General features: G+C 43.0%; 1 protein-coding gene across 1 annotated transcript in view; it reads left to right on the top strand.

Moving 5' to 3' along the window:
• Positions 1 to 3,941: 3,941 nt before the first annotated feature.
• LOC108718298 (kinesin-like protein KIF13B) overlaps positions 3,942 to 27,041 on the top strand; it is a 123,624-nt gene continuing 100,524 nt past the window's right edge. Inside the window, exons 1-2 of the mRNA XM_018266021.2 lie at positions 3,942 to 4,066; positions 24,851 to 24,944. Coding sequence (XP_018121510.1) covers positions 4,012 to 4,066; positions 24,851 to 24,944 — 149 coding nt within the window. The 5' untranslated portion in view covers positions 3,942 to 4,011. The remainder of the gene's footprint in view (positions 4,067 to 24,850; positions 24,945 to 27,041) is intronic.

The raw sequence follows: 27,041 nt of genomic DNA on the forward strand, positions 1-27,041 counted from the left end.
AAGAGAGTAGTTGAAAACCAGGCAATAATCAGGACAGGCAGCAAACTATACACAATCAGGGACAGGCAGGGTCGGCATCAGTTCAAGAACACAGAGAAAACACACCCAGGTACAATAAAATAGACCTAACATTGGGCAATGAGTAAAAGGCGCAAATCGCAATGACATCATACACGCCGCAGCACTGTTATTCCCTTAGAATCTGCATTTGCGCGCAGGAAGAAGGATGCGTCGAGAGTCCCGGTCACACCCCCACTAGCCCACCAGGGCAAGTCCTCACAGCCCCACTGTCAGGGCCAGAACTAGAAGTAGGCAGAAGAGGCAACTGCTTAGGGCACAACAATGATTGGGGAGCTGGGAAAATACCTGCTGAAGGGTTCTCTTCCTACCCCTAGTCTGGGTTTGCAGTGCTCTCTGGTTCCTGGGATAGCTGCTCTTGGCTCTTTTCTGTGCAAGGTGGCTGGCGTGGTTGCCTAGTATGCCTGGTTGGCTTGCCCACCCCTGTCTTCTGTGCCTGTCTGTGCAATATTCTGCCTGCCCTACTCTACATGTGTAACTTACTCTAGCTACCCTACTTATCCTGTGTGTGCCCTACTCTGCATTGGAAATAGTTGTAAGGGGATCCTTAAGGTGTTTATGTGCTGGGGTTGCTGTGCTATCCACAGGGAAAGGGTTCTTGGATGTGGTTGAAAGTGGGTGTGGTTTAAAAACTAGGAGTGGTCAACACTAGCTTCCATTATCGGCCCTCCACATAGGCCAAAAACATCTGTCCCTCAGTGCCATAGACGTTGGACAGCACTGATCTACCTCACAATATTCCATTTGTACCCTCAGCTACATTGCTCTGTCTGAAACAATCTAAAGCTGCCCATGCACAGGCAAATTTAAGCTGCTGGTTAAGCCCCATCAGGACTATGACTACATTGGTTTGACCCAAGAGCCTACATTTCCATTGTTGTGATCCAATCATTTGGTCAGAGGACCTAACGTTCAATCAACCTGATAGCAGAAACTATCTGCTTGTTTGGCAACTTGCCTTACAAGTGGATCATCCAATGTATGGCCAGCATAACTCTGTATATTACTAACATTTGTACTCCGTACACTCAGTAAGGTTGTAGAGATGTCAGTATTTTCCTGTATGGCTATTAACATTATTTTATACAATCGTAATGTTATATCCTCTGGATTACTTACTTATTATGTATTTAAATTGAGCCATGTCCTATGAAGCTGCACAGAAATTGTAATGAACTGTAGTAGAAATGACAATCAATTCCTATAATCAACTGGCAGTTGGGCAGGTTAAAAAAATGTAAAGGGTTGAACTTGATGGATGTGTGTCTTTTTTCAACCTAACTCACTATGTTACTATGTAATGCAGGAATACAAAGTATTGATTTAGTTGATGATTTTATAATAATTAGACTCTGTGTTACATCCCATACCTGTAATACTAAGTACAGTAACAGTAGCAATCCACACTACTAAGCAACTGTCAGCAGGGGGCTCTCTACATTCACAAAAAGAATTCCACAGAACCGATACAGAATATTTATTACAGGAGACTGGACCATTGTATGGTAAAGGACACTGGATAATATCTACGCAATATATATTGGCCCCATATATACATTAACAAATAAATAATAGCTGTAAGTGTGTTGAGGGAATGCTAAAATCTCAAAATAGACTATTTTTGCTACTTAACAAGTCCAGTTTTAATTAAATAAAATATTAAATCTGCTACAGTTGTTACCTCTGTCACTCTGCTATTTAATCCAATTATGACTTACTATATGGAGGGTGATTTCAGCTTCTGTATAACCAGAAATAGCTTTCATTGTTTCCTCTATGCCAACAATTCAAATATAGGGGAGATTGTGGATGCACACCTAAGGCCATTACATGCACTTGCATATTTACTTGAATCATTTAGACAGGGCTTTAAACTTTTTGAAATTGGCCTTAGGTGTGCATCCACAATCTCCCCTAGTTTAACAATTCAAATATGCCCAATTTGGAAACAATTTAACCTATTTCTTGTCAACTACTAATCTTACTGCATGACATAATCCTAAGGCTCATGGCACATGAAGCACCCAAAGCTGACAGAGGAAACTTTTTAGGACAAACTTCTTTTTAAACTAATGACAGGCTCCTTGGCAAGATATCTATTATTTATTAGCATGTATTTAAATAGCGCCAACATATTTCGCAGTGCTGATCTGGTAACTAGAACAGCTTCTGCTTACAGTGGGGATCACATAGGATCTGTGCAGCCACTGGGACAGAATGTTCTGTTATACAGATAGCTAGAATCTCAGCTGCCATAAAGCAGGACAGGACTGCTGCTTACAATGGGGATCAGATAGGATCTGTGCAGCCACTGGGACAGAATGTTCTGTTATACAGATAGCTAGAATCTCAGCTGCCATAAAGCAGGACAGGACTGTTGCTTACAATGGGGATCAGATAGGATCTGTGCAGCCACTAGGACAGAATGCTCTGTTATACAGATAGCTAGAATCTCAGCTGCCATAAAGCAGGACAGGACTGCTGTTTACAATGGGGATCAGATAGGATCTGTGCAGCCACTGGGACAGAATGTTCTGTTATACAGATAGCTAGAATCTCAGCTGCCATAAAGCAGGACAGGACTGTTGCTTACAATGGGGATCAGATAGGATCTGTGCAGCCACTGGGACAGAATGTTCTGTTATACAGATAGCTAGAATCTCAGCTGCCATAAAGCAGGACAGGACTGCTGTTTACAATGGGGATCAGATAGGATCTGTGCAGCCACTGGGACAGAATGCTCTGTTATACAGATAGCTAGAATCTCAGCTGCCATAAAGCAGGACAGGACTGCTGCTTACAATGGGGATCAGATAGGATCTGTGCAGCCACTGGGACAGAATGTTCTGTTATACAGATAGCTAGAATCTCAGCTGCCATAAAGCAGGACAGGACTGCTGCTTACAATGGGGATCAGATAGGATCTGTGCAGTCACTGGGACAGAATGTTCTGTTATACAGATAGCTAGAATCTCAGCTGCCATAAAGCAGGACAGGACTGCTGCTTACAATGGGGATCAGATAGGATCTGTGCAGCCACTGGGACAGAATGCTCTGTTATACAGATAGCTAGAATCTCAGCTGCCATAAAGCAGGACAGGACTGTTGCTTACAATGGGGATTATCCAGAGAGAAAAAAGTTAGTATTACTACTCCCAGTACAAAGTTGATTCTTGTCCTATTGCCGTTTTAGTGTCAGAAAGGAGTTTATTAAGAGGGAAACTAGAGGAGACATAAAATAAATAACCGGAAGGGTCACAGATTAGGAAATACAGAGAACATACCAAATTGTGCTGCACTGAGGATTTTGTGTGAAAAGACATAATAAAAACTTCTCTCTCTCTCTATACACAGTGATCTAATTGTACAAAAATAATTGTAGTGTTTCTTTCCCTGACAACTACTTACACTGTTTCCATTTAGTCACCACGTTGCCTCCCTCTTCTCCTAATTCCCATGGCCATTAAATTGCTTGTGAAACACTAACGTCACACTGATCCATCTTTCCCCAATATTTCACAGTTGATTTGACCACGTGCCCTTCTGGCCGGGCCTCCATGTGACTCTACTAATTCCCCTGTCAGGTAACTCTGTCCCACCCAGTCATGGCCGCACCGTGACAATTCTACACCAACAAAGATAATAAACAGAACATATAGATGAGGCCCTGCCCCCAGAACCTGCCGCGCATAGAATTCCCACTGAACCAGACTCGTTCTATTCACTAATAGCGGCCCAGTTCCTCTTCCTGCTGCCGAACACTGACACGTCTCCAAGGTAACAGCCAGACTTTACATTTCGCGCGTGACCATTCGTTCCCTTTAACGGTGACGTCATGATGCTCCACGCCCCCTTCCCCGCCCCTCCCCGCCCCTTCTCACTCTGTCCCAAACGGTAGCCGGCGGGCAAATTGGTGGAGTTCGCTGAGGCAGGATGAGCGGCTCTAATGTAAAGGTGGCGGTGCGGATCCGACCCATGAACAGAAGAGGTGAGAGAAACTGTGTCCGACAACTTTATTTACTGACAGGGACAGCGAGTCACTCATGTGAGACTAATGGGAGACTAGTACTGAGAGTGACAGGAGTGTATATGGGAGACTAGTACTGAGAGTGACAGGAGTGTATATGGGAGACTAGTACTGAGAGTGACAGGAGTGTATATGGGAGACTAGTACTGAGAGTGACAGGAGTGTATATGGGAGACTAGTACTGAGAGTGACAGGAGTGTATATGGGAGACTAGTACTGAGAGTGACAGGAGTGTATATGGGAGACTAGTACTGAGAGTGACAGGAGTGTATATGGGAGACTAGTACTGAGAGTGACAGGAGTGTATATGGGAGACTAGTGATGAGAGTGACAGGAGTGTATATGGGAGACTAGTACTGAGAGTGACAGGAGTGTATATGGGAGACTAGTACTGAGAGTGACAGGAGTGTATATGGGAGACTAGTACTGAGAGTGACAGGAGTGTATATGGGAGACTAGTACTGAGAGTGACAGGAGTGTATATGGGAGACTAGTACTGAGAGTGACAGGAGTGTATATGGGAGACTAGTACTGAGAGTGACAGGAGTGTATATGGGAGACTAGTACTGAGAGTGACAGGAGTGTCAAGGGGAGACTAGTACTGAGAGTGACAGGAGTGTATATGGGAGACTAGTACTGAGAGTGACAGGAGTGTATATGGGAGACTAGTACTGAGAGTGACAGGAGTGTCAAGGGGAGACTAGTACTGAGAGTGAGAGGAGTGTATATGGGAGACTAGTACTGAGAGTGACAGGAGTGTATATGGGAGACTAGTACTGAGAGTGACAGGAGTGTATATGGGAGACTAGTACTGAGAGTGACAGGAGTGTATATGGGAGACTAGTACTGAGAGTGACAGGAGTGTCAAGGGGAGACTAGTACTGAGAGTGACAGGAGTGTATATGGGAGACTAGTACTGAGAGTGACAGGAGTGTATATGGGAGACTAGTACTGAGAGTGACAGGAGTGTATATGGGAGACTAGTACTGAGAGTGACAGGAGTGTATATGGGAGACTAGTGATGAGAGTGACAGGAGTGTATATGGGAGACTAGTACTGAGAGTGACAGGAGTGTATATGGGAGACTAGTACTGAGAGTGACAGGAGTGTATATGGGAGACTAGTACTGAGAGTGACAGGAGTGTCAAGGGGAGACTAGTACTGAGAGTGACAGGAGTGTATATGGGAGACTAGTACTGAGAGTGACAGGAGTGTATATGGGAGACTAGTGATGAGAGTGACAGGAGTGTATATGGGAGACTAGTACTGAGAGTGACAGGAGTGTCAAGGGGAGACTAGTACTGAGAGTGACAGGAGTGTATATGGGAGACTAGTACTGAGAGTGACAGGAGTGTATATGGGAGACTAGTACTGAGAGTGACAGGAGTGTATATGGGAGACTAGTACTGAGAGTGACAGGAGTGTATATGGGAGACTAGTACTGAGAGTGACAGGAGTGTCAAGGGGAGACTAGTACTGAGAGTGACAGGAGTGTATATGGGAGACTAGTACTGAGAGTGACAGGAGTGTATATGGGAGACTAGTGATGAGAGTGACAGGAGTGTATATGGGAGACTAGTACTGAGAGTGACAGGAGTGTATATGAGAGACTAGTACTGAGAGTGACAGGAGTGTATATGGGAGACTAGTACTGAGAAGTGACAGGAGTGTATATGGGAGACTAGTGATGAGAGTGACAGGAGTGTATATGGGAGACTAGTACTGAGAGTGACAGGAGTGTATATGGGAGACTAGTACTGAGAGTGACAGGAGTGTATATGGGAGACTAGTACTGAGAGTGACAGGAGTGTATACGGGAGACTAGTACTGAGAGTGACAGGAGTGTATATGGGAGACTAGTACTGAGAGTGACAGGAGTGTATACGGGAGACTAGTACTGAGAGTGACAGGAGTGTATATGGGAGACTAGTACTGAGAGTGACAGGAGTGTATATGGGAGACTAGTACTGAGAGTGACAGGAGTGTATATGGGAGACTAGTACTGAGAGTGAACAGGAGTGTATATGGGAGACTAGTACTGAGAGTGACAGGAGTGTATATGGAGACTAGTACTGAGAGTGACAGGAGTGTATATGGGAGACTAGTACTGAGAGTGACAGGAAGTGTATATGGGAGACTAGTACTGAGAGTGACAGGAGTGTATATGGGAGACTAGTACTGAGAGTGACAGGAGTGTATATGGGAGACTAGTGATGAGAGTGACAGGAGTGTATATGGGAGACTAGTACTTGAGAGTGACAGGAGTGTATATGGGAGACTAGTACTGAGAGTGACAGGAGTGTATATGGGAGACTAGTACTGGAGTGACAGGAGTGTATAATGGGAGACTAGTACTGAGAGTGACAGGAGTGTATATGGGAGACTAGTACTGAGAGTGACAGGAGTGTATACGGGAGACTAGTGATGAGAGTGACAGGAGTGTATATGGGAGACTAGTACTGAGAGTGACAGGAGTGTATATGGGAGACTAGTACTGAGAGTGACAGGAGTGTATATGGGAGACTAGTGATGAGAGTGACAGGAGTGTATATGGGAGACTAGTGATGAGAGTGACAGGAGTGTATATGGGAGACTAGTACTGAGAGTGACAGGAGTGTCAAGGGGAGACTAGTACTGAGAGTGACAGGAGTGTATATGGGGAGACTAGTACTGAGAGTGACAGGAGTGTATATGGGAGACTAGTGACTGAGAGTGACAGGAGTGTATATGGGAGACTAGTACTGAGAGTGACAGGAGTGTCATATGGGAGACTAGTACTGAGAGTGACAGGAGTGTATATGGGAGACTAGTACTGAGAGTGACAGGAGTGTATATGGGAGACTAGTACTGAGAGTGACAGGAGTGTATATGGGAGACTAGTACTGAGAGTGACAGGAGTGTATATGGGAGACTAGTACTGAGAGTGACAGGAGTGTAATGGGAGACTAGTACTGAGAGTGACAGGAGTGTATATGGAGACTAGTACTGAGAGTGACAGGAGTGTATATGGGAGACTAGTACTGAGAGTGACAGGAGTGTATATGGGAGACTAGTACTGAGAGTGACAGGAGTGTCAAGGGAGACTAGTACTGAGAGTGACAGGAGTGTAATGGGAGACTAGTACTGAGAGTGACAGGAGTGTATATGGGAGACTAGTACTGAGAGTGACAGGAGTGTATATGGGAGACTAGTACTGAGAGTGACAGGAGTGTATATGGGAGACTAGTACTGAGAGTGACAGGAGTGTATATGGGAGACTAGTACTGAGAGTGACAGGAGTGTATATGGGAGACTAGTGATGAGAGTGACAGGAGTGTATATGGGAGACTAGTACTGAGAGTGACAGGAGTGTATATGGGAGACTAGTACTGAGAGTGACAGGAGTGTATATGGGAGACTAGTACTGAGAGTGACAGGAGTGTATATGGGAGACTAGTACTGAGAGTGACAGGAGTGTATATGGGAGACTAGTACTGAGAGTGACAGGAGTGTATATGGGAGACTAGTACTGAGAGTGACAGGAGTGTATATGGGAGACTAGTACTGAGAGTGACAGGAGTGGTATATGGGAGACTAGTACTGAGAGTGACAGGAGTGTATATGGGAGACTAGTACTGAGAGTGACAGGAGTGTATATGGGAGACTAGTGATGAGAGTGACAGGAGTGTATATGGGAGACTAGTACTGAGAGTGACAGGAGTGTATATGGGAGACTAGTATGAGAGTGACAGGAGTGTATAGGGAGACTAGTACTGAGAGTGACAGGAGTGTATATGGGAGACTAGTATCTGAGAGTGACAGGAGTGTATATGGGAGACTAGTACTGAGAGTGACAGGAGTGTATATGGGAGACTAGTACTGAGAGTGACAGGAGTGTATATGGGAGACTAGTACGAGAGTGACAGGAGTGTATATGGGAGACTAGTACTGAGAGTGACAGGAGTGTATATGGGAGACTAGTACTGAGAGTGACAGGAGTTGTATATGGGAGACTAGTACTGAGAGTGACAGGAGTGTATATGGGAGACTAGTACTGAGAGTGACAGGAGTGTATATGGGAGACTAGTATGAGAGTGACAGGAGTGTATATGGGAGACTAGTACTGAGAGTGACAGGAGTGTATGGAGATAGTACTGAGAGTGACAGAGTGTATATGGGGAGGACCTAGTACTGAGAGTGACAGGAGTGTATATGGGAGACTAGTACTGAGAGTGACAGGAGTGTATATGGGAGACTAGTGATGAGAGTGACAGGAGTGTATATGGGAGACTAGTGACTGAGAGTGACAGGAGTGTTATTAGGAGACTAAGTACTGAGCAGTGAGAGTGTATAATGAGAGACTAGTACTGAGAGTGACAGGAGTGTATATGGGAGGACTAGTACTGAGAGTGAACAGGAGTGTATAGGGAGACTAGTACTGAGAGTGACAGGAGTGTATATGGGAGACTAGTACTGAGAGTGACAGCAGTGATATGGAGACTAGTACTGAGCAGTGACAGAGTGTATATGGGAGACTAGTACTGAGAGTGACAGGAGTGTATATGGGAGACTAGTACTGAGAGTGACAGGATGTGTATATGGGAGACTAGTACTGAGAGTGACAGGAGTGTATATGGGAGACTAGTACTGAGAGTGACAGGAGTGTATATGGGAGACTAGTACTGAGAGTGACAGGAGTGTATATGGGAGACTAGTACTGAGAGTGACAGGAGTGTATATGGGAGACTAGTACTGAGAGTGACAGGAGTGTATATGGGAGACTAGTACTGAGAGTGACAGGAGTGTATATGGGAGACTAGTACTGAGAGTGACAGGAGTGTATATGGGAGACTAGTACTGAGAGTGACAGGAGTGTATATGGGAGACTAGTACTGAGAGTGACAGGAGTGTATATGGGAGACTAGTGAGGAGTGACAGGAGTGTATATGGGAGACTAGTACTGAGAGTGGACAGGAGTGTATATGGGAGACTAGTACTGAGAGTGACAGGAGTGTATATGGGAGACTAGTACTGAGAGTGACAGGAGTGTATATGGGAGACTAGTACTGAGAGTGACAGGAGTGTATATGGGGAGACTAGTACTGAGAGTGACAGGAGTGTATATGGGAGACTAGTACTGAGAGTGACAGGAGTGTATATGGGAGACTAGTACTGAGAGTGACAGGAGTGTATATGGGAGACTAGTACTGAGAGTGACAGGAGTGTATATGGGAGACTAGTACTGAGAGTGACAGGAGTGTATATGGGGAGACTAGTACTGAGAGTGACAGGAGTGTATATGGGAGACTAGTACTGAGAGTGACAGGAGTGTATATGGGAGACTAGTACTGAGAGTGACAGGAGTGTATATGGGAGACTAGTACTGAGAGTGACAGGAGTGTATATGGGAGACTAGTACTGAGAGTGACAGGAGTGTATATGGGAGACTAGTACTGAGAGTGACAGGAGTGTATATGGGAGACTAGTACTGAGAGTGACAGGAGTGTATATGGGAGACTAGTACTGAGAGTGACAGGAGTGTATATGGGAGACTAGTACTGAGAGTGACAGGAGTGTATATGGGAGACTAGTACTGAGAGTGACAGGAGTGTATATGGGAGACTAGTACTGAGAGTGACAGGAGTGTATATTGGGAGACTAGTACTGAGAGTGACAGGAGTGTATATGGGAGACTAGTACTGAGAGTGACAGGAGTGTATATGGGAGACTAGTACTGAGAGTGACAGGAGTGTATATGGGAGACTAGTACTGAGAGTGACAGGAGTGTATATGGGAGACTAGTACTGAGAGTGACAGGAGTGTATATGGGAGACTAGTACTGAGAGTGACAGGAGTGTATATGGGAGACTAGTACTGAGAGTGACAGGAGTGTATATGGGAGACTAGTACTGAGAGTGACAGGAGTGTATATGGGAGACTAGTACTGAGAGTGACAGGAGTGTATATGGGAGACTAGTACTGAGAGTGACAGGAGTGTATATGGGAGACTAGTACTGAGAGTGACAGGAGTGTATATGGGAGACTAGTACTGAGAGTGACAGGAGTGTATATGGGAGACTAGTACTGAGAGTGACAGGAGTGTATATGGGAGACTAGTACTGAGAGTGACAGGAGTGTCATGGGAGACTAGTACTGAGAGTGACAGGAGTGTATATGGGAGACTAGTACTGAGAGTGACAGGAGTGTATATGGGAGACTAGTACTGAGAGTGACAGGAGTGTCAAGGGAGACTAGTACTGAGAGTGACAGGAGTGTATATGGGAGACTAGTACTGAGAGTGACAGGAGTGTATATGGGAGACTAGTACTGAGAGTGACAGGAGTGTATATGGGAGACTAGTACTGAGAGTGACAGGAGTGTATATGGGAGACTAGTGATGAGAGTGACAGGAGTGTATATGGGAGACTAGTACTGAGAGTGACAGGAGTGTATATGGGAGACTAGTACTGAGAGTGACAGGAGTGTCAAGGGAGACTAGTACTGAGAGTGACAGGAGTGTATATGGGAGACTAGTGATGAGAGTGACAGGAGTGTATATGGGAGACTAGTACTGAGAGTGACAGGAGTGTCAATGGGAGACTAGTACTGAGAGTGACAGGAGTGTATATGGGAGACTAGTACTGAGAGTGACAGGAGTGTATATGGGAGACTAGTGATGAGAGTGACAGGAGTGTATATGGGAGACTAGTACTGAGAGTGACAGGAGTGTCAAGGGAGACTAGTACTGAGAGTGACAGGAGTGTATATGGGAGACTAGTACTGAGAGTGACAGGAGTGTATATGGGAGACTAGTACTGAGAGTGACAGGAGTGTATATGGGAGACTAGTACTGAGAGTGACAGGAGTGTCATGGGAGACTAGTACTGAGAGTGACAGGAGTGTATATGGGAGACTAGTACTGAGAGTGACAGGAGTGTATATGGGAGACTAGTACTGAGAGTGACAGGAGTGTATATGGGAGACTAGTACTGAGAGTGACAGGAGTGTCAATGGGAGACTAGTACTGAGAGTGACAGGAGTGTATATGGGAGACTAGTACTGAGAGTGACAGGAGTGTCAAGGGGAGACTAGTACTGAGAGTGACAGGAGTGTATATGGGAGACTAGTACTGAGAGTGACAGGAGTGTATATGGGAGACTAGTACTGAGAGTGACAGGAGTGTATATGGGAGACTAGTACTGAGAGTGACAGGAGTGTATATGGGAGACTAGTACTGAGAGTGACAGGAGTGTATATGGGAGACTAGTACTGAGAGTGACAGGAGTGTATATGGGAGACTAGTGATGAGAGTGACAGGAGTGTATATGGGAGACTAGTACTGAGAGTGACAGGAGTGTATATGGGAGACTAGTACTGAGAGTGACAGGAGTGTATATGGGAGACTAGTACTGAGAGTGACAGGAGTGTATATGGGAGACTAGTGATGAGAGTGACAGGAGTGTATATGGGAGACTAGTACTGAGAGTGACAGGAGTGTATATGGGAGACTAGTACTGAGAGTGACAGGAGTGTATATGGGAGACTAGTACTGAGAGTGACAGGAGTGTATATGGGAGACTAGTGATGAGAGTGACAGGAGTGTATATGGGAGACTAGTGATGAGAGTGACAGGAGTGTATATGGGAGACTAGTACTGAGAGTGACAGGAGTGTCAAGGGGAGACTAGTACTGAGAGTGACAGGAGTGTATATGGGAGACTAGTACTGAGAGTGACAGGAGTGTATATGGGAGACTAGTGATGAGAGTGACAGGAGTGTATATGGGAGACTAGTACTGAGAGTGACAGGAGTGTCAAGGGGAGACTAGTACTGAGAGTGACAGGGAGTGTATATGGGAGACTATACTGAGAGTGACAGGAGTGTATTGGGAGACTAGTACTGAGAGTGACAGGAGTTGTATATGGGAGACTAGTACTGAGAGTGACAGGAGTGTGTCAAGGGGAGACTAGTACTGAGAGTGACAGGAGTGTATATGGGAGACTAGTACTGAGAGTGACAGGAGTGTATATGGGGACTAGTACTGAGAGTGACAGGGTGTATATGGGGAGACTAGTACTGAGAGTGACAGGAGTGTCAAGGGGAGACTAGTACTGAGAGTGCACAGAGTGTATAATGGGGAGACTAGTATGAGAGTGACAGGAGTGTATATGGGAGACTAGTACTGAGAGTGACAGGAGTGTATATGGGAGACTAGTACTGAGAGTGACAGGAGTGTATATGGGAGACTAGTGATGAGAGTGACAGGAGTGTATATGGGAGACTAGTACTGAGAGTGACAGGAGTGTATATGGGAGACTAGTACTGAGAGTGACAGGAGTGTATATGGGAGACTAGTACTGAGAGTGACAGGAGTGTATATGGGAGACTCAGTGATGAGAGTGACAGGAGTGTATATGGGAGACTAGTACTGAGAGTGACAGGAGTGTATATGGGAGACTAGTACTGAGAGTGACAGGAGTGTATATGGGAGACTAGTACTGAGAGTGACAGGAGTGTATATGGGAGACTAGTACTGAGAAGTGACAGGAGTGTCAAGGGGAGACTAGTACTGGAGAGTGACAGGAGTGTATATGGGAGACTAGTACTTGGAAAGTGACAGGAGTGTATATGGGAGAATCTAGTACTGAGAGTGACAGGAGTGTATATGGGAGACTAGTACTGAGAGTGACAGGAGTGTATATGGGAGACCTAGTACTGAGAGTGACAGGAGTGTATATGGGAGACTAGTGATGAGAGTGACAGGAGTGTATATGGGAGACTAGTACTGAGAGTGACAGGAGTGTATATGGGAGACTAGTACTGAGAGTGACAGGAGTGTATATGGGAGACTAGTACTGAGAGTGACAGGAGTGTCAAGGGGAGACTAGTACTGAGAGTGACAGGAGTGTATATGGGAGACTAGTGATGAGAGTGACAGGAGTGTATATGGGAGACTAGTGATGAGAGTGACAGGAGTGTATATGGGAGACTAGTACTGAGAGTGACAGGAGTGTCAAGGGGAGACTAGTACTGAGAGTGACAGGAGTGTATATGGGAGACTAGTACTGAGAGTGACAGGAGTGTCAAGGGGAGACTAGTACTGAGAGTGAGAGGAGTGTATATGGGAGACTAGTATGAGAGTGACAGGAGTGTATATGGGAGACTAGTACTGAGAGTGACAGGAGTGTATATGGGAGACTAGTACTGAGAGTGACAGGAGTGTCAAGGGGAGACTAGTACTGAGAGTGACAGGAGTGTATATGGGAGACTAGTACTGAGAGTGACAGGAGTGTATATGGGAGACTAGTACTGAGAGTGACAGGAGTGTATATGGGAGACTAGTACTGAGAGTGACAGGAGTGTATATGGGAGACTAGTGATGAGAGTGACAGGAGTGTATATGGGAGACTAGTACTGAGAGTGACAGGAGTGTATATGGGAGACTAGTACTGAGAGTGACAGGAGTGTATATGGGAGACTAGTACTGAGAGTGACAGGAGTGTCAAGGGGAGACTAGTACTGAGAGTGACAGGAGTGTATATGGGAGACTAGTACTGAGAGTGACAGGAGTGTATATGGGAGACTAGTGATGAGAGTGACAGGAGTGTATATGGGAGACTAGTACTGAGAGTGACAGGAGTGTCAAGGGGAGACTAGTACTGAGAGTGACAGGAGTGTATAATGGGAGACTAGTACTGAGAGTGACAGGAGTGTATATGGGAGACTAGTACTGGAGAGTGACAGAGTGTATATGGGAGACTAGTACTGAGAGTGACAGGAGTGATATATGGGAGACTAGTACTGAGAGTGACAGGAGTGTCAAGGGGAGACTAGTACTGAGAGTGACAGGAGTGTTATATGGGAGACTAGTACTGAGAGTGACAGGAGTGTATATGGGAGACTAGTACTGAGAGTGACAGGAGTGTATATGGAGACTAGTACTGAGAGTGACAGGAGTGTCAAGGGGAGACAGTACTGAGAGTGACAGGCAGTGTATATGGGAGACTAGTACTAGAGAGTACAGGAGTGTATAGGGAGACTAGTACTGAGAGTGACAGGAGTGTATATGGGAGACTAGTGATGAGAGTGACAGGAGTGTATATTGGGAGACTAGTACTGAGGAGTGACAGGAGTGAATATGGGAGACTAGTACTGAGAGTGACAGGAGTGTCAAGGGGAGACTAGTACTGAGAGTGACAGGAGTGTATATGGGAGACTAAGTACTGAGAGTGACAGGAGTGAGGGAGACTAGTACTGAGAGTGACGGAGTTATATGGAGAGACTAGTGATGAGAGTGACAGGAGTGTATATGGGAGACTAGTACTGAGAGTGACCAGGAGTGTATATGGGAGACTAGTGATTGAAAGTGGACAGGAGTGTATATGGGAGACTAGTACTGAGAGTGACAGGAGTGTATATGGGAGACTAGTACTGAAAGGACAGGAGTATATATGGAGAGACTAGGAGATACAGAGTGTATATGGGAGACTAGTACTGAGAGTGACAGGAGTGTATATGGGAGACTAGTGATGAAAAGTGACAGGAGTGTATATGGGAGACTAGTACTGAGAGTGACAGGAGTGTATAGGGAGACTAGTGATGAAAGTGACAGGAGTTAGGGAGACTAGTACTGAGAGTGACAGGAGTGTATATGGGAGACTAGTGATGAAAGTGACAGGAGTCTAGACTGAGAGTGACAGGAGTGTTTATGGGAGACTAGTACTGAGAGTGACAGGAGTGTATATGGGAGACTAGTGATGAAAGTGACAGGAGTGTAATAGGAGACTAGTGATGAGACAGGAGTGTTATATGGGAGACTAGTACTGAGAGTGACAGGAGTGTCAAGGAGACTAGTGATGAGAGTGACAGGAGTGTATATGGGAGACTAGTACTGAGAGTGACAGGAGTGTATATGGGAGACTAGTACGAGAGTGACAGGAGTGTATATGGGAGACTAGTACTGAGAGTGACAGGAGTGTATATGGGAGACTAGTACTGAGAGTGACAGGAGTGTCAAGGGGAGACTAGTACTGAGAGGTGACAGGAGTGTATATGGGAGACTAGTACTGAGAGTGACAGGAGTGATATGGGAGACTAGTACTGAGAGTGACAGGAGTGTATATGGGAGACTAGTATGAGAGTGACAGGAGTGTATTGGAGATAGTTACTGAGAGTGACAGGAGTGTTATGGGAGACTAGTACTTGAGAGTGACAGGAGTGTATATGGGAGACTAGTACTGAAGTGACAGGAGTGTATATGGGAGACTAGTACTGAAGAGTGACAGGAGTGTATATGGGAGACTAGTACTGAGAGTGACAGGAGTGTATATGGGAGACTAGTGATGAAAGTGACAGGAGTGTATATGGGAGACTAGTACTGAAGTGACAGGAGTGTATATGGGAGACTAGTACTGAAGTGACAGGAGAGTGTATATGGGGAGACTAGTACTGAGAGTGACAGGAGTGTAGTATGGGGAGACTAGTACTGAGAGTGACAGGAGTGTAATGGGAGACTAGTACTGAGAGTGACAGGAGTGTATATGGGAGACTAGTACTGAGAGTGACAGGAGTGTATATGGGAGACTAGATGGATACAGGAGTGTATATGGGAGACTAGTAGAAGTGACAGGAGTGTATATGGAGACTAGTACTGAGAGTGACAGGAGTGTATATGGGGAGACTAGTACTGAGAAGTGACAGGGAGTGTATATGGGAGACTAGTAGTGATTGACAGGAGTGTAGGGAGACTAGTACTGAGAGTGACAGGATGTATATGGGAGACTAGTACTGAAATGACAGGAGTGTATATGGGAGACTAGTACTAGAGGTGACAGGAGGTATATGGGAGACTATTACTGAGAGTGACAGGAGTGTATATGGGAGACTAGTGATGAAAAGTGACAGGAGTGTATATGGGAGACTAGTACTGAGTGACAGAGTGTATATGGGGACTAGTGATGAAAGTGACAGGAGTGTATATGGAGACTAGTACTGAGTGACAGAGTATATGTGATGAGTGACAGGAGTGTATATGGGAGACTAGTACTGAGAGTGACAGGAGTGTATATGGAGACTAGTGATGAGAGTGACAGGAGTGTATATGGGAGAGACTAGTATGTGACAAGGAGTGTATATGGGAGACTAGTACTGAGAGTGACAGGAGTGTATATGGGAGACTAGTGATGAGAGTGACAGAGTGTGGAGACTAGTGAGTGTATATGGGAGACTAGTACTGAGAGTGACAGGAGTGTCAAGGGGAGACTAGTGATGAGAGTGACAGGAGTGTATATGGGAGACTAGTACTGAGAGTGACAGGAGTGTATATGGGAGACTAGTACTGAGGAGTGACAGGAGTGTATATGGGAGACTAGTACTGAGAGTGACAGGAGTGTATATGGGAAGACTAGTACTGAGAGTGACAGGAGTGTCAAGGGGGAGACTAGTACTGAGAGTGGACAGGAGTTGTATATGGGAGACTAGTACTGAGAGTGACAGGAGTGTATATGGGAGACTAGTACTGAGAGTGACAGGAGTGTATATGGGAGACTAGTACTGAGAGTGACAGGAGTGTATATGGGAGACTAGTACTGAAAGTGACAGGAGTGCATATGGGAGACTAGTACTGAGAGTGACAGGGGATTCCCTGTGGGGTTAATACTAAGGTGACGGGGGATTACCTGTGTTGGGCTAATCCTGATAGTGAGCTCTCCTGTCTGGAGGGGAGCCGGCTTCTACTTAATTGTTTCACGAGTCAGAATTAGCAGAGAATAACAAGGGACTGTTTTTAAAGGGATACTCTCATCGGAAAACATGTTTTTTTCAAAACACATCAGTTAATAGTGCTGCTCCAGCAGAATTCTGCACTGAAATCCATTTCTCAAAAGAGCAAACAGATTTTTTTATATTTAATTTTGAAATCTGACATGGGGCTAGACTTTTTGTCAATTTCCCAGCTGCCTCCAGTCATGTGACTTGTGCCTGCACTTTAGGAGAGAAATGCTTTCTGGCAGGCTGCTGTTTTTCCCTTCTCAATGTAACTGAATGTGTCTCAGTGGGACTTGGATTTTACTATTGAGTGCTGTTCTTAGCTCTACCAGGCAGCTGTTATCTTGTGTTAGGGAGCTGCTATCTGGTTACCTTCCCATTATTCTTTTGTTTGGCTGCTGGGGGGAAAAAGGGAGGGGGCGATATCACTCCAACTTGCAGTACAGCAGTAAAGAGTGATTGAAGTTTATCAGAGCACAAGTCACATGACTTGGGGCAGCTGGGAAATTGACAATATGTCTAGCCCCATGTCAGATTTCAAAATTGAATATAAAAAAATCTGTTTGCTCTTTTGAGAAATGGATTTCAGTGCGGAATTCTGCTGGAGCAGTACTATTAACTGATGCATTTTGAAAAAATTTTTTTCCCATGACAGTATCCCTTTATAGAAACTAAAAGGAACAGAAACCCTGCTCGTCTGCTCGGTGTACTTTCCCTTTACAAACTTGTCCTTCATATAAAGACTTTCCTGAACCCTCAGGGAATTCCAAGCTTTTTGGGGAAGTCCGACTTGCAGAGGTGCTTTTGGGAGCACTGGCCTTCCTCAAAAAAAATATGTGAAAAATATAAAATATGACAAATGTATCAAGCTAAATTGAGTGAAAGACTGGCAGTGCATCTCTGGGTGGCATCAAACAAAACATATCTAGTATAATTAAATGTGTTCATTGCACAAAGCAGTGTTGTATAAATAACTAATACATTAGGGGGCAGGTTTCTTAAGGATCTAATTAAATTTCAATTCAGATATTCAAATTTTTTTTTTGCTCAAAACTATCAAATTCGACTAGGGAATTATCCATATTTGATTCGTTTTTTGTTTTTTTTTAAATTTGAATGATATTTTCGAGATTTATTATACTCTGACTTTTTAAGAATTCAAATTCGACTATTCGCTGCCTAAAACATGGCAAATTACTGATTAAGTCGGTGGGAGAAATCCTGGTATCAATTTGGAGATGTTCGCAGTCTTTCTGACATTCAAGTTTTTTTCGGAGAAAAAACTCAGATCGAGTTTGATCAAATTCAGTAGTTTCAATTCGTCCGAGTTTAAAAGATTAGATTTTATTAAATATGGCAAGTCGAATTTCGAATTTATGGAAGTCTAGGGGAGTTTAAAAAAAACTCACATGAATTCGAAATTTGACCCTTGTTAAATGTGTCTCCCCATATCCAGAAAGTTCATTTTTGTGTTTCAAGTGCTCCCCTCTCTCTGATAGAGTAGCATTTATATTGGGCAACAAGAGTCGGTCTTTGGGATCCGTATAAAATAAAACGTATGCCCATTTGATCAGAGGAAAGTCTCACTGTTAATAAATCAATGTATTACGGGAGGCCAGAAGCTCAATGCACTAGGCTTTTGCTTTGTATCAAAGTAATCATTAAAGGGGAACCTTAATTAAAAAAACCCTACCCCTGACCCTACATAGACTCCCCTCCCTGAGAATATTTTATACAACTGACAAAATTACTGTTCTTAATAGTTGGTGCGTCAACATTTTTTCGATTTTGCCGGCGAATTTCCGCCGCAATTTCGCGAATTTATTCGCCATGAATAACATGGTGTTAAATTCGACTAGGGAGTTATTCAATTTCGATTCCAGTTTTTTTAAAAAAAATTCGAGTTTGATTTTCCGAGATTTATCATACTCTGGCCATTTAAAGGAGAACTAAACCCTTAATTTTAAAAAAAACCCTACCCTACATAAACCCCAGCCTAGCTGTTACCCCTGATAAATGTCCCTAACTATTTACTTACACCTCGGTGCAGATTCAGGGCATCAGAGTTCACAGGCGCCATCTTCTCTTCTGTAATCTTCAGGTCTTCTTCTGGCGCTTTGCCAATTTCAGTAAATTTCAACTCATGCACAGTTGTCAAAAACCCAAAGACTGCTCCAACTGCGCATGTGCTGATACGGCATTTACTTCCCAAAAAAGACCGAAGAGAAGAAGATGGCACCCATGAACTCCGATGCCCTGAATCTGCACCTAGTAAAGTTCTCCTTTAAGAATTTGACTATTTCCTTATCACCTAAAACCTGTTGAATTGCTGTTTTGTGTCAATGGGAGAGGTCCAGGGATCAATTTGGAGTTGTTTGCAGCCTTTTTGACATTCAAGTGTTTTTTCGGAGAAAAAATTCGAATTGAGTTTTTTAAATTCAAATCAAATTCGATTCGAGTTTTCGGATCGATTTAATTCATCCGAGTTTTAAAAATTCTTTTTTTTTTTTAAATTAATTTAATTTGGTCGAATTTCAAATGAGCTTTGGGGAGTTTTTAAAAACTCTGATGAATTCGAAATTTGACCTTTGATAAATGTGCCTCCAAACGTTGACGGCTTTGTGCGTTGTTGCATTTAGTCTTGTCTTGGTCAATAAGAACTTGTTATTTTGCTTCTTTGACAAGGCAAGACCAATTTCTAATGAGTTTGACTCAATCTTTAGCCCACTTAACCTCTTCTAGTCTTGCTCTTGACTTGACCCCTCCAGTATAAGTCTATACTTAATAGACATAAAAAACTTAAAAAATTCGAATTTCAATTCGACCCATGATAAATCTGCCCCTTAAATTTGTCCTTCTCCAAACTTAGTAGTGGCTTTTGCCCCCTCCATCATGATTTTATCTTATACTTTCGCCCTAGGTTTTATCCCTTCTTTGGATCCTAAAAGATCCAACACTGTGGGGCCGATTCACAAAGGGTCGAATATTGAGGGTTAATTAACCCTCGATATTCGACTGGGAAATAGTGCAATCGAACGTCCGAAGGATTATTCCTTCGATCGAACGATAAAATCCTTCGAATCGAACGATTCGAAGGATTTTAATCCAACGATCGAAGGAATATCCTTCGATCAAAAAAAGTTAGCCAAGCCTATGGGGACCTTCCCCATAGGCTAACATTGAGTTTGGTAGCTTTTAGATGGCGAACTAGGGGGTCGAAGTTTTTTCTTAAAGAGACAGTACTTCGACTATCAAATGGTCGAATGGTCGAACGATTTTTAGTTCGAATAGTTCGATTCGAAGTCGTAGTCGAAGGTCGTAGTAGCCCATTGGATGGTCGAACTAGCCCAAAAAACACTTCGAAATTCGAAGATTTTTTACTTCGAATCCTTCACTCGAAGTTAGTGAATCGGCCCCTGTGTGAGAATATTTTATATAACCGACAAAAAGTTACTGTTCTAAATACTTGTGGAATATCCCATGAATAACATGGAGTCTATTTACATACAGGTGCAAAAACCATGGTGAAAAATGTTTCTTTGGGGACATTTCATTGAATGAGACTTTGTTTATATCTAATGATAAAAAAATATGCCTGTTGATGAGCCAAAATAGTAATTTGGCAGTAGTGATGGGTGAATTTGTCCCGTTTCGCTGAAAAATTTGCGAATTTCCAGCGAAAGTCGCGAAACGTGAATTTTGACGCCTGCATCAATTTTGATCCCGGTGTTAAAGTCAATGGGCATCCGAATAATGTTGACGAGTGCATCAAAATGTTTGGCGAATTTCCGCTAATTTATTGTAAATTTGCCGCAAATTTGTGCCTGCCAAATTTATTTGCCCATCACTATCACTATTTGGCAATTATTTAATTATTATAGTGATATTACAAGCTGTTCTTTTGCTCAGCAAAGACAATATTGACCTTAAAGGAAAGAACCTGATCTGGTGTTTGTGTTCAGTGTGGTTACAGTAGGTGCTTCCCTAACTTCTGTGTAACCCTAACCTCTCAAAGGAGGAGCAGTGAGATATTGGGTAGTTCCTTATACTGTTCTGCTGCAATAGGATGTGTCACAACTAAAGGCAAACCTCAGCAATTATTCCAAGCCAACGTCCAGAATAAGCCTGGATTAGAAATCTCATATGACTGCGCTGGGCTGATGGTGATTAGTCAGCACACGTTATGATTCCAAATCCCATACAAGGGGAGACTTCAGATATGTAGTCACAGTCTTCACATTCCAGTACCTTGTATTGGGTTAAAGGGGAACTATCGCGATAATTAAAATGTAATATTAGCTTTGGCATACTGAAATAAGAAACTTTCTAAATACAATCAATTAAATATTCTGCACTGTTTCTGAAATAATCAAGTTTATCTTCACTACTGTATTTCTCTCTCAGCATCTGTTTCTCTTCATTCTGTCTTCTTATAGGGGGGCTCCTTTTGCCTAGAAGATGTATTAGAGCTCACTCTATTAAACTCACCAGACATCATGGGTCAAATTCACTAAGATTCGTAGTGCGCCAGCATCAGCTTCGACACACTTCGCCAGGCGTATTTTCGCCAGCGCTACGCAAATTCACTAAACTCCGAAGTTGCGCTCAGGGGAAGCATAAGGTTGTGAAGTTGCACTAGCGTTAATTCGCCAAGCAAAGCGAAGTTACGCTAGCGATGCTTAATTTGCATACTGCGCCAAATTGAAGTTACAATGGAGGAATATGTAGCAGCACTACACAAGCCTGGGAAACCTTGAAAACAGCAAATAAAATTTTTATTTTGCCCTACACATGTGCCCACTGTATAGTTAAGGTGCCATGAGTTAGGAAATGTAGGGGGGAAGGAGGGGAGCCCCAAAAATTTTTTTCAATCTTTTTCAGCCTATCACCCATAAAAAAAAAATAAAAAAAAACGCCAGCGTTTTTTGGGACTTAGAAAAATTGTTAACTTTTTTTGAAGCAATCCCTATCTACTCTATTGCACTTCGCCTGGTTTGAGGTGGCGAAGGAAGTCTGGCGTAAAAGGTAGCGTTCAGAAAAATGCGCGCGTCAGTGAATTTGCGTAGTTACGTCCGTTGCGCAAATTCACCAGGCGTAAGGGTGCGAAGTAACACTAGAGAATTTAAGCCAGTGTCCGTTAGTGAATCGGCGAAGTAACACTAGCGAATTAACGCTAGCGTTAGGCCCTTTGTCCTTGAATTTGCCCCCATGTCTCTCTACATGCAGAATTTGTGCAAAAGGCAGTTATTTTGTTAGTTTTTGTTTGTACTGGAATTGGTTTTCATTCATTATTTGTGGTTTTTGAGTTATTTAGCTTTTTATTCAGCAGCTCTCCAGTTTGCAGTTTCAGTCATCTGGTTGCTAGGGTCCAAATTCCCCTAGCAACCATGCATTGATTTGAATAAGAGACTGGAATATGAATAGGAGGCCTGAATAGAAAGATGAGTAATAAAAAGTAGCAATAACAATACATTTGTAGCCTTACAGGGCATGTTCTTTTTTAGATGGGGTCAGTGACCCCCATTTGAAAGCTGGAAAGATTCAGAAGTGAAATAATTACAAATGAGCATTGTATAAATTACTAAAAGCTAAATTAAAGGTGAATCATCTCCTTGAATAGTGCTGAATATTAGCTGCTGTGCCAGATTTACTGAATGGCAGCCATTGTTTGTGTTCTCTGTATTTTTTATGAAGTGTGTGACTGTATTTCTCCCTTGTTTGTTTGCTCGTGTGACAGTTTGTTTGCATCACAAGTGCCACCAGAGAACTCATCTAGATAAGTGACATCTGCGGAACTTTGGCTTCATTTACTCCAGCCTGGTCTATGAATGATTTATTGAGCTGCTGCTTGTGCGGAGGAGGGCACGTGATACTTGTGTAGTGTTGTGTTGGAATATTCCATTCTTACACTCCCGTAGCCTCATCTATATTTATACACAGTCTGAAAGTTTTACCAGCACTGCATAATGTGGCAAACAAAAAGCACACCAGGAAAAAAAAAAAAAAAAAAAAAAAATTTCTTTATTGGTTAAAAAAGTTGTTTCAGGCCAATGTTTCGGTCTCCACTTTAGACCGGGGCAGATTTACTAATTGTAGAAAAGTCGCCAGCGACCGCTTCACACCCATCGCTACACTTCGCCAGGCGAAAATGTACCCAGACAACGGTAATTCACTAAAATGCAGAGTTTTGTCCCGGGCGTCGAACGCCGACCACTTTTCGCTAGCGGTACTTCAGCTATGCGAGCATTTCAAAAGCGAAGATGCGATAGCGTTCATTTCTGCCCAGTGAAAAGTCGCTAGAGATCTTGTGCTCAGGTTAATTTGCATATGGTTATGAATTTAAAGTTGTATGAGCAAATACTTTACATTTACACTGTTAATTACATAAGTCCAAGGAACCTTAATAAAGACAATAGAGTTGTTATATTGCCCTACACATGAGCCCACTGTATAGTTTATGTGCCATATGTTAGAAAATGTATGGGGGAACCCGGATACCCGAAAAAGTAAGTTAGCACTTTTGCAGCCTATCACTCTGAAAAAAGGAAAAGTCTCCAGCGTTGTTTGAACTTTGATGTATTTTCCATTCAGAATAACCACTTAGTGACTTTAATGTCCTTATCATTTACAGTAGGGGGTACATTATCCCTTATAATACATGAGTGATACTCAGAGTTCCCTGTATAACTCAGCCTGCAGCCTTGTGCCTTTATATGGTCACAGAACAACCCCTCAGTGACTTCTAATATCCTTATCATTTACAGTAGGGGGTACATTATCCCTTATAATACATGAGTGATACTCAGAGTTCCCTGTATAACTCAGCCTGCAGCCTTGTGCCTTTATATGGTCACAGAACAACCCCTCAGTGACTTCTAATATCCTTATCATTTACAGTAGGGGGTACATTATCCCTTATAATACATGAGTGATACTCAGAGTTCCCTGTATAACTCAGCCTGCAGCCTTGTGCCTTTATATGGTCACAGAACAACCCCCTCAGTGACTTCTAATATCCTTATCATTTACAGTAGGGGGTACATTATCCCTTATAATACATGAGTGATACTCAGAGTTCCCTGTATAATTCATCCTGCAGCCTTGTGCCTTTATATGGTCACATAACAACCCCTCAGTGACTTCTAATATCCTTATCATTTACAGTAGGGGGTACATTATCCCTTATAATACATGAGTGATACTCAGAGTTCCCTGTATAACTCAGCCTGCAGCCTTGTGCCTTTATTTGGTCACAGAACAACCCCTCAGTGACTTCTAATATCCTTATCATTTACAGTAGGGGGTACATTATCCCTTATAATACATGAGTGATACTCAGAGTTCCCTGTATAATTCATCCTGCAGCCTTGTGCCTTTATATGGTCACATAACCCCTCAGTGACTTCTAATATCCTTATCATTTACAGTAGGGGGTACATTATCCCTTATAATACATGAGTGATACTCAGAGATCCCAGTATAACTCAGCCTGCAGCCTTGTACCTTTATATGGTCACAGAACAACCCCTCAGTGACTTCTAATATCCTTATCATTTACAGTAGGGGGTACATTATCCCTTATAATACATGAGTGATACTCAGAGTTCCCTGTATAACTCAGCCTGCAGCCTTGTGCCTTTATATGGTCACAGAACAACCCCTCAGTGACTTCTAATATCCTTATCATTTACAGTAGGGGGTACATTATCCCTTATAATACATGAGTGATACTCAGAGTTCCCTGTATAACTCAGCCTGCAGCCTTGTGCCTTTATATGGTCACAGAACAACCCCTCAGTGACTTCTAATATCCTTATCATTTACAGTAGGGGGTACATTATCCCTTATAATACATGAGTGATACTCAGAGTTCCCTGTATAACTCAGCCTGCAGCCTTGTGCCTTTATTTGGTCACAGAACAACCCCTCAGTGACTTCTAATAACCAAGATACAAATTTTAGATGATGGAATCTGACAGCACCTTGTGATCTCTCTTTGCAGAACAGGACCTTCGCACAAAATGTGTAGTAGATGTAGAAAACAATCAGATTGTCCTGAACCCATCAAACACCAGTCTTTCCAAGGGGGATGCCCGGTAAGTTGAAGGGAACCACTCTCTATATAACAAATTCTGTATTTTTTTAAGTTGCTTATTAAAGGAGTAGTTCACCTCTAAGTTACCTTTTTGTATGTTATAGAATGAACAATTCTAAGTAATTTTCAATTAGTCTTTATTGTTTTGTTTATAGTTTTTGAATGATTGGCCTTTTTCTTCTGACTCTTTCCAGCTTTCAAAAAGGGGTCACTGACCCCATCTAAAAACAAATGCTCCGTAAGGCTACAAATTAATAGAATAGAAAGACGAGTCATAAAAAGTAGCAATAACAATACATTTGTAGCCTTACAGAGCATTTGTTTTTAGATGGGGTCAATGACCCCCATTTGAAAGGTGGAAAGAATCAGAAGAAAAAGGCAAATCATTGAAAAACTATAAAAAATAAATAATGAAGACCAATTGAAAAGTTGTTTCGAATCGGCCATTCTATAACATAACTGAAAGGTGAACCACATCTTTAATCTGATGTTTTCTGCCGAATTGTTACATTATTCAGAAGTGACAGTGTAGAGTATAAGCAGTTAGAGAGGTACTGCTTGCAATTGCAATTACCCAATTCAGAGAGTCCCATTATTTGTGGTGTAATTAATAACTATACAGAGCCTGATGCACCTGTCTATACCAGGGAAGCAGCGAGATCTCTATGATTCATTTACCAATTTATTCGCCAGAGCTGCTGACTAATTATGTTGTTTTTATTGTAACAAATGCAGAGAAAGCCATACACATACCTGTAATTACGTGGCTTTCCTGTTTCTTCTGAGTCATTTATGCTGGCAGGCCAGTGAACTCCGGCTATTGTGATTCGTTGGCACACAGATCCCACCCGCACATGGGAACAGCGTGGACCCAAGATTCGATTCGAGATAGTTTGAGATTATACTTTTTTGCTATAGCCAGAATTACTGCCATTGAGCAAATATATTAGGGTGCCACAGTCCAGCCCAGAAGGGTTACCTCTACAGTTCACTGGTCCCAGTTGTACTATTAAAGGGATATTGTCATGGAACAAAAAAAATTCAAAACACATCAGTTAATTGTGCTGCTCCAGCAGAATTCTGCACTGAAATCCATTTCTCAAAAGAGCAAACATATTTTTTTTATATTTAATTTTGAAATGGGGCTAGACATATTGTCAGTTTCCCAGTTGCCCCCAGTCATGTGACTTGTACTCTGATAAACTTCAGTCACTCTTTACTGCTCTACTGCAAGTTGGAGTGATATCACCCCCTCCCTTCCCCCCCAGCAGCCTAAAAACAGAACAATGGGAAGGTAACCAGATAGCAGCTCCCTAACACAAGATAACAGCTGCCTGGTAGATCTAAGAACAGCACTCAATAGTAAAATCCAGGTCCCACTGAGACACCTCCAGTTACATTGAGTAGGATAAACAACAGCCTGCCAGAAAGCAGTTCCATCCTAAAGTACTGGCTCTTTCTGAAATCACATGACCAGGCAAAATGACCTGAGATGCACTTACACACCAATATTACAAGTAAATATTTTACACTTGCTGGTTCAGGAATAAAATTGTATATCGTAGAGTAAATTATTTGTAGTGTAAACAGTATCATTTAGTAATAAAAACAACATCATAAAAATTATGACAGTATCACTTTAACCAGCTTTCTATTGTTTACGCCACACCAACACACAATAAAGGCAACAGCAATGGCCGACGGGGAGATACGCGTAGAGTTTACCACCGGCAATTCCAATTATTGCCGTTGGAGAAGTATTTTTGGCCCACAGTAGAGCAAATTTATCACAGGCAACAAATCTCCCAAAAATACTTCACCACCGGCAATAATTCAAATCACCGGTGGTAAAACACTAAGTCACCCAAAGTTTCTTTGCGAGGCAACTTCAGGTGGCTTCTGAAAAACAAAAATGATGTCATGGTTTTGTGACAGACAATGTCAGTTATTGTCAGTGGAAAAGCATTTTTGGGAGATTTGTTGCCCACAGGAGAACAAATCTATCGCAGGTGAAAAATCTCCCCGTCATCCATGGTGACTGAATGTGTAACATAATAGCCAAAACACTACTTCCTGCTTTTCAGCTCTCTTGGTTTCC

Source organism: Xenopus laevis, chromosome 5S, assembly GCF_017654675.1.
Source record: "Xenopus laevis strain J_2021 chromosome 5S, Xenopus_laevis_v10.1, whole genome shotgun sequence".
Classification (NCBI taxonomy): Eukaryota; Metazoa; Chordata; class Amphibia; order Anura; family Pipidae; genus Xenopus; species Xenopus laevis.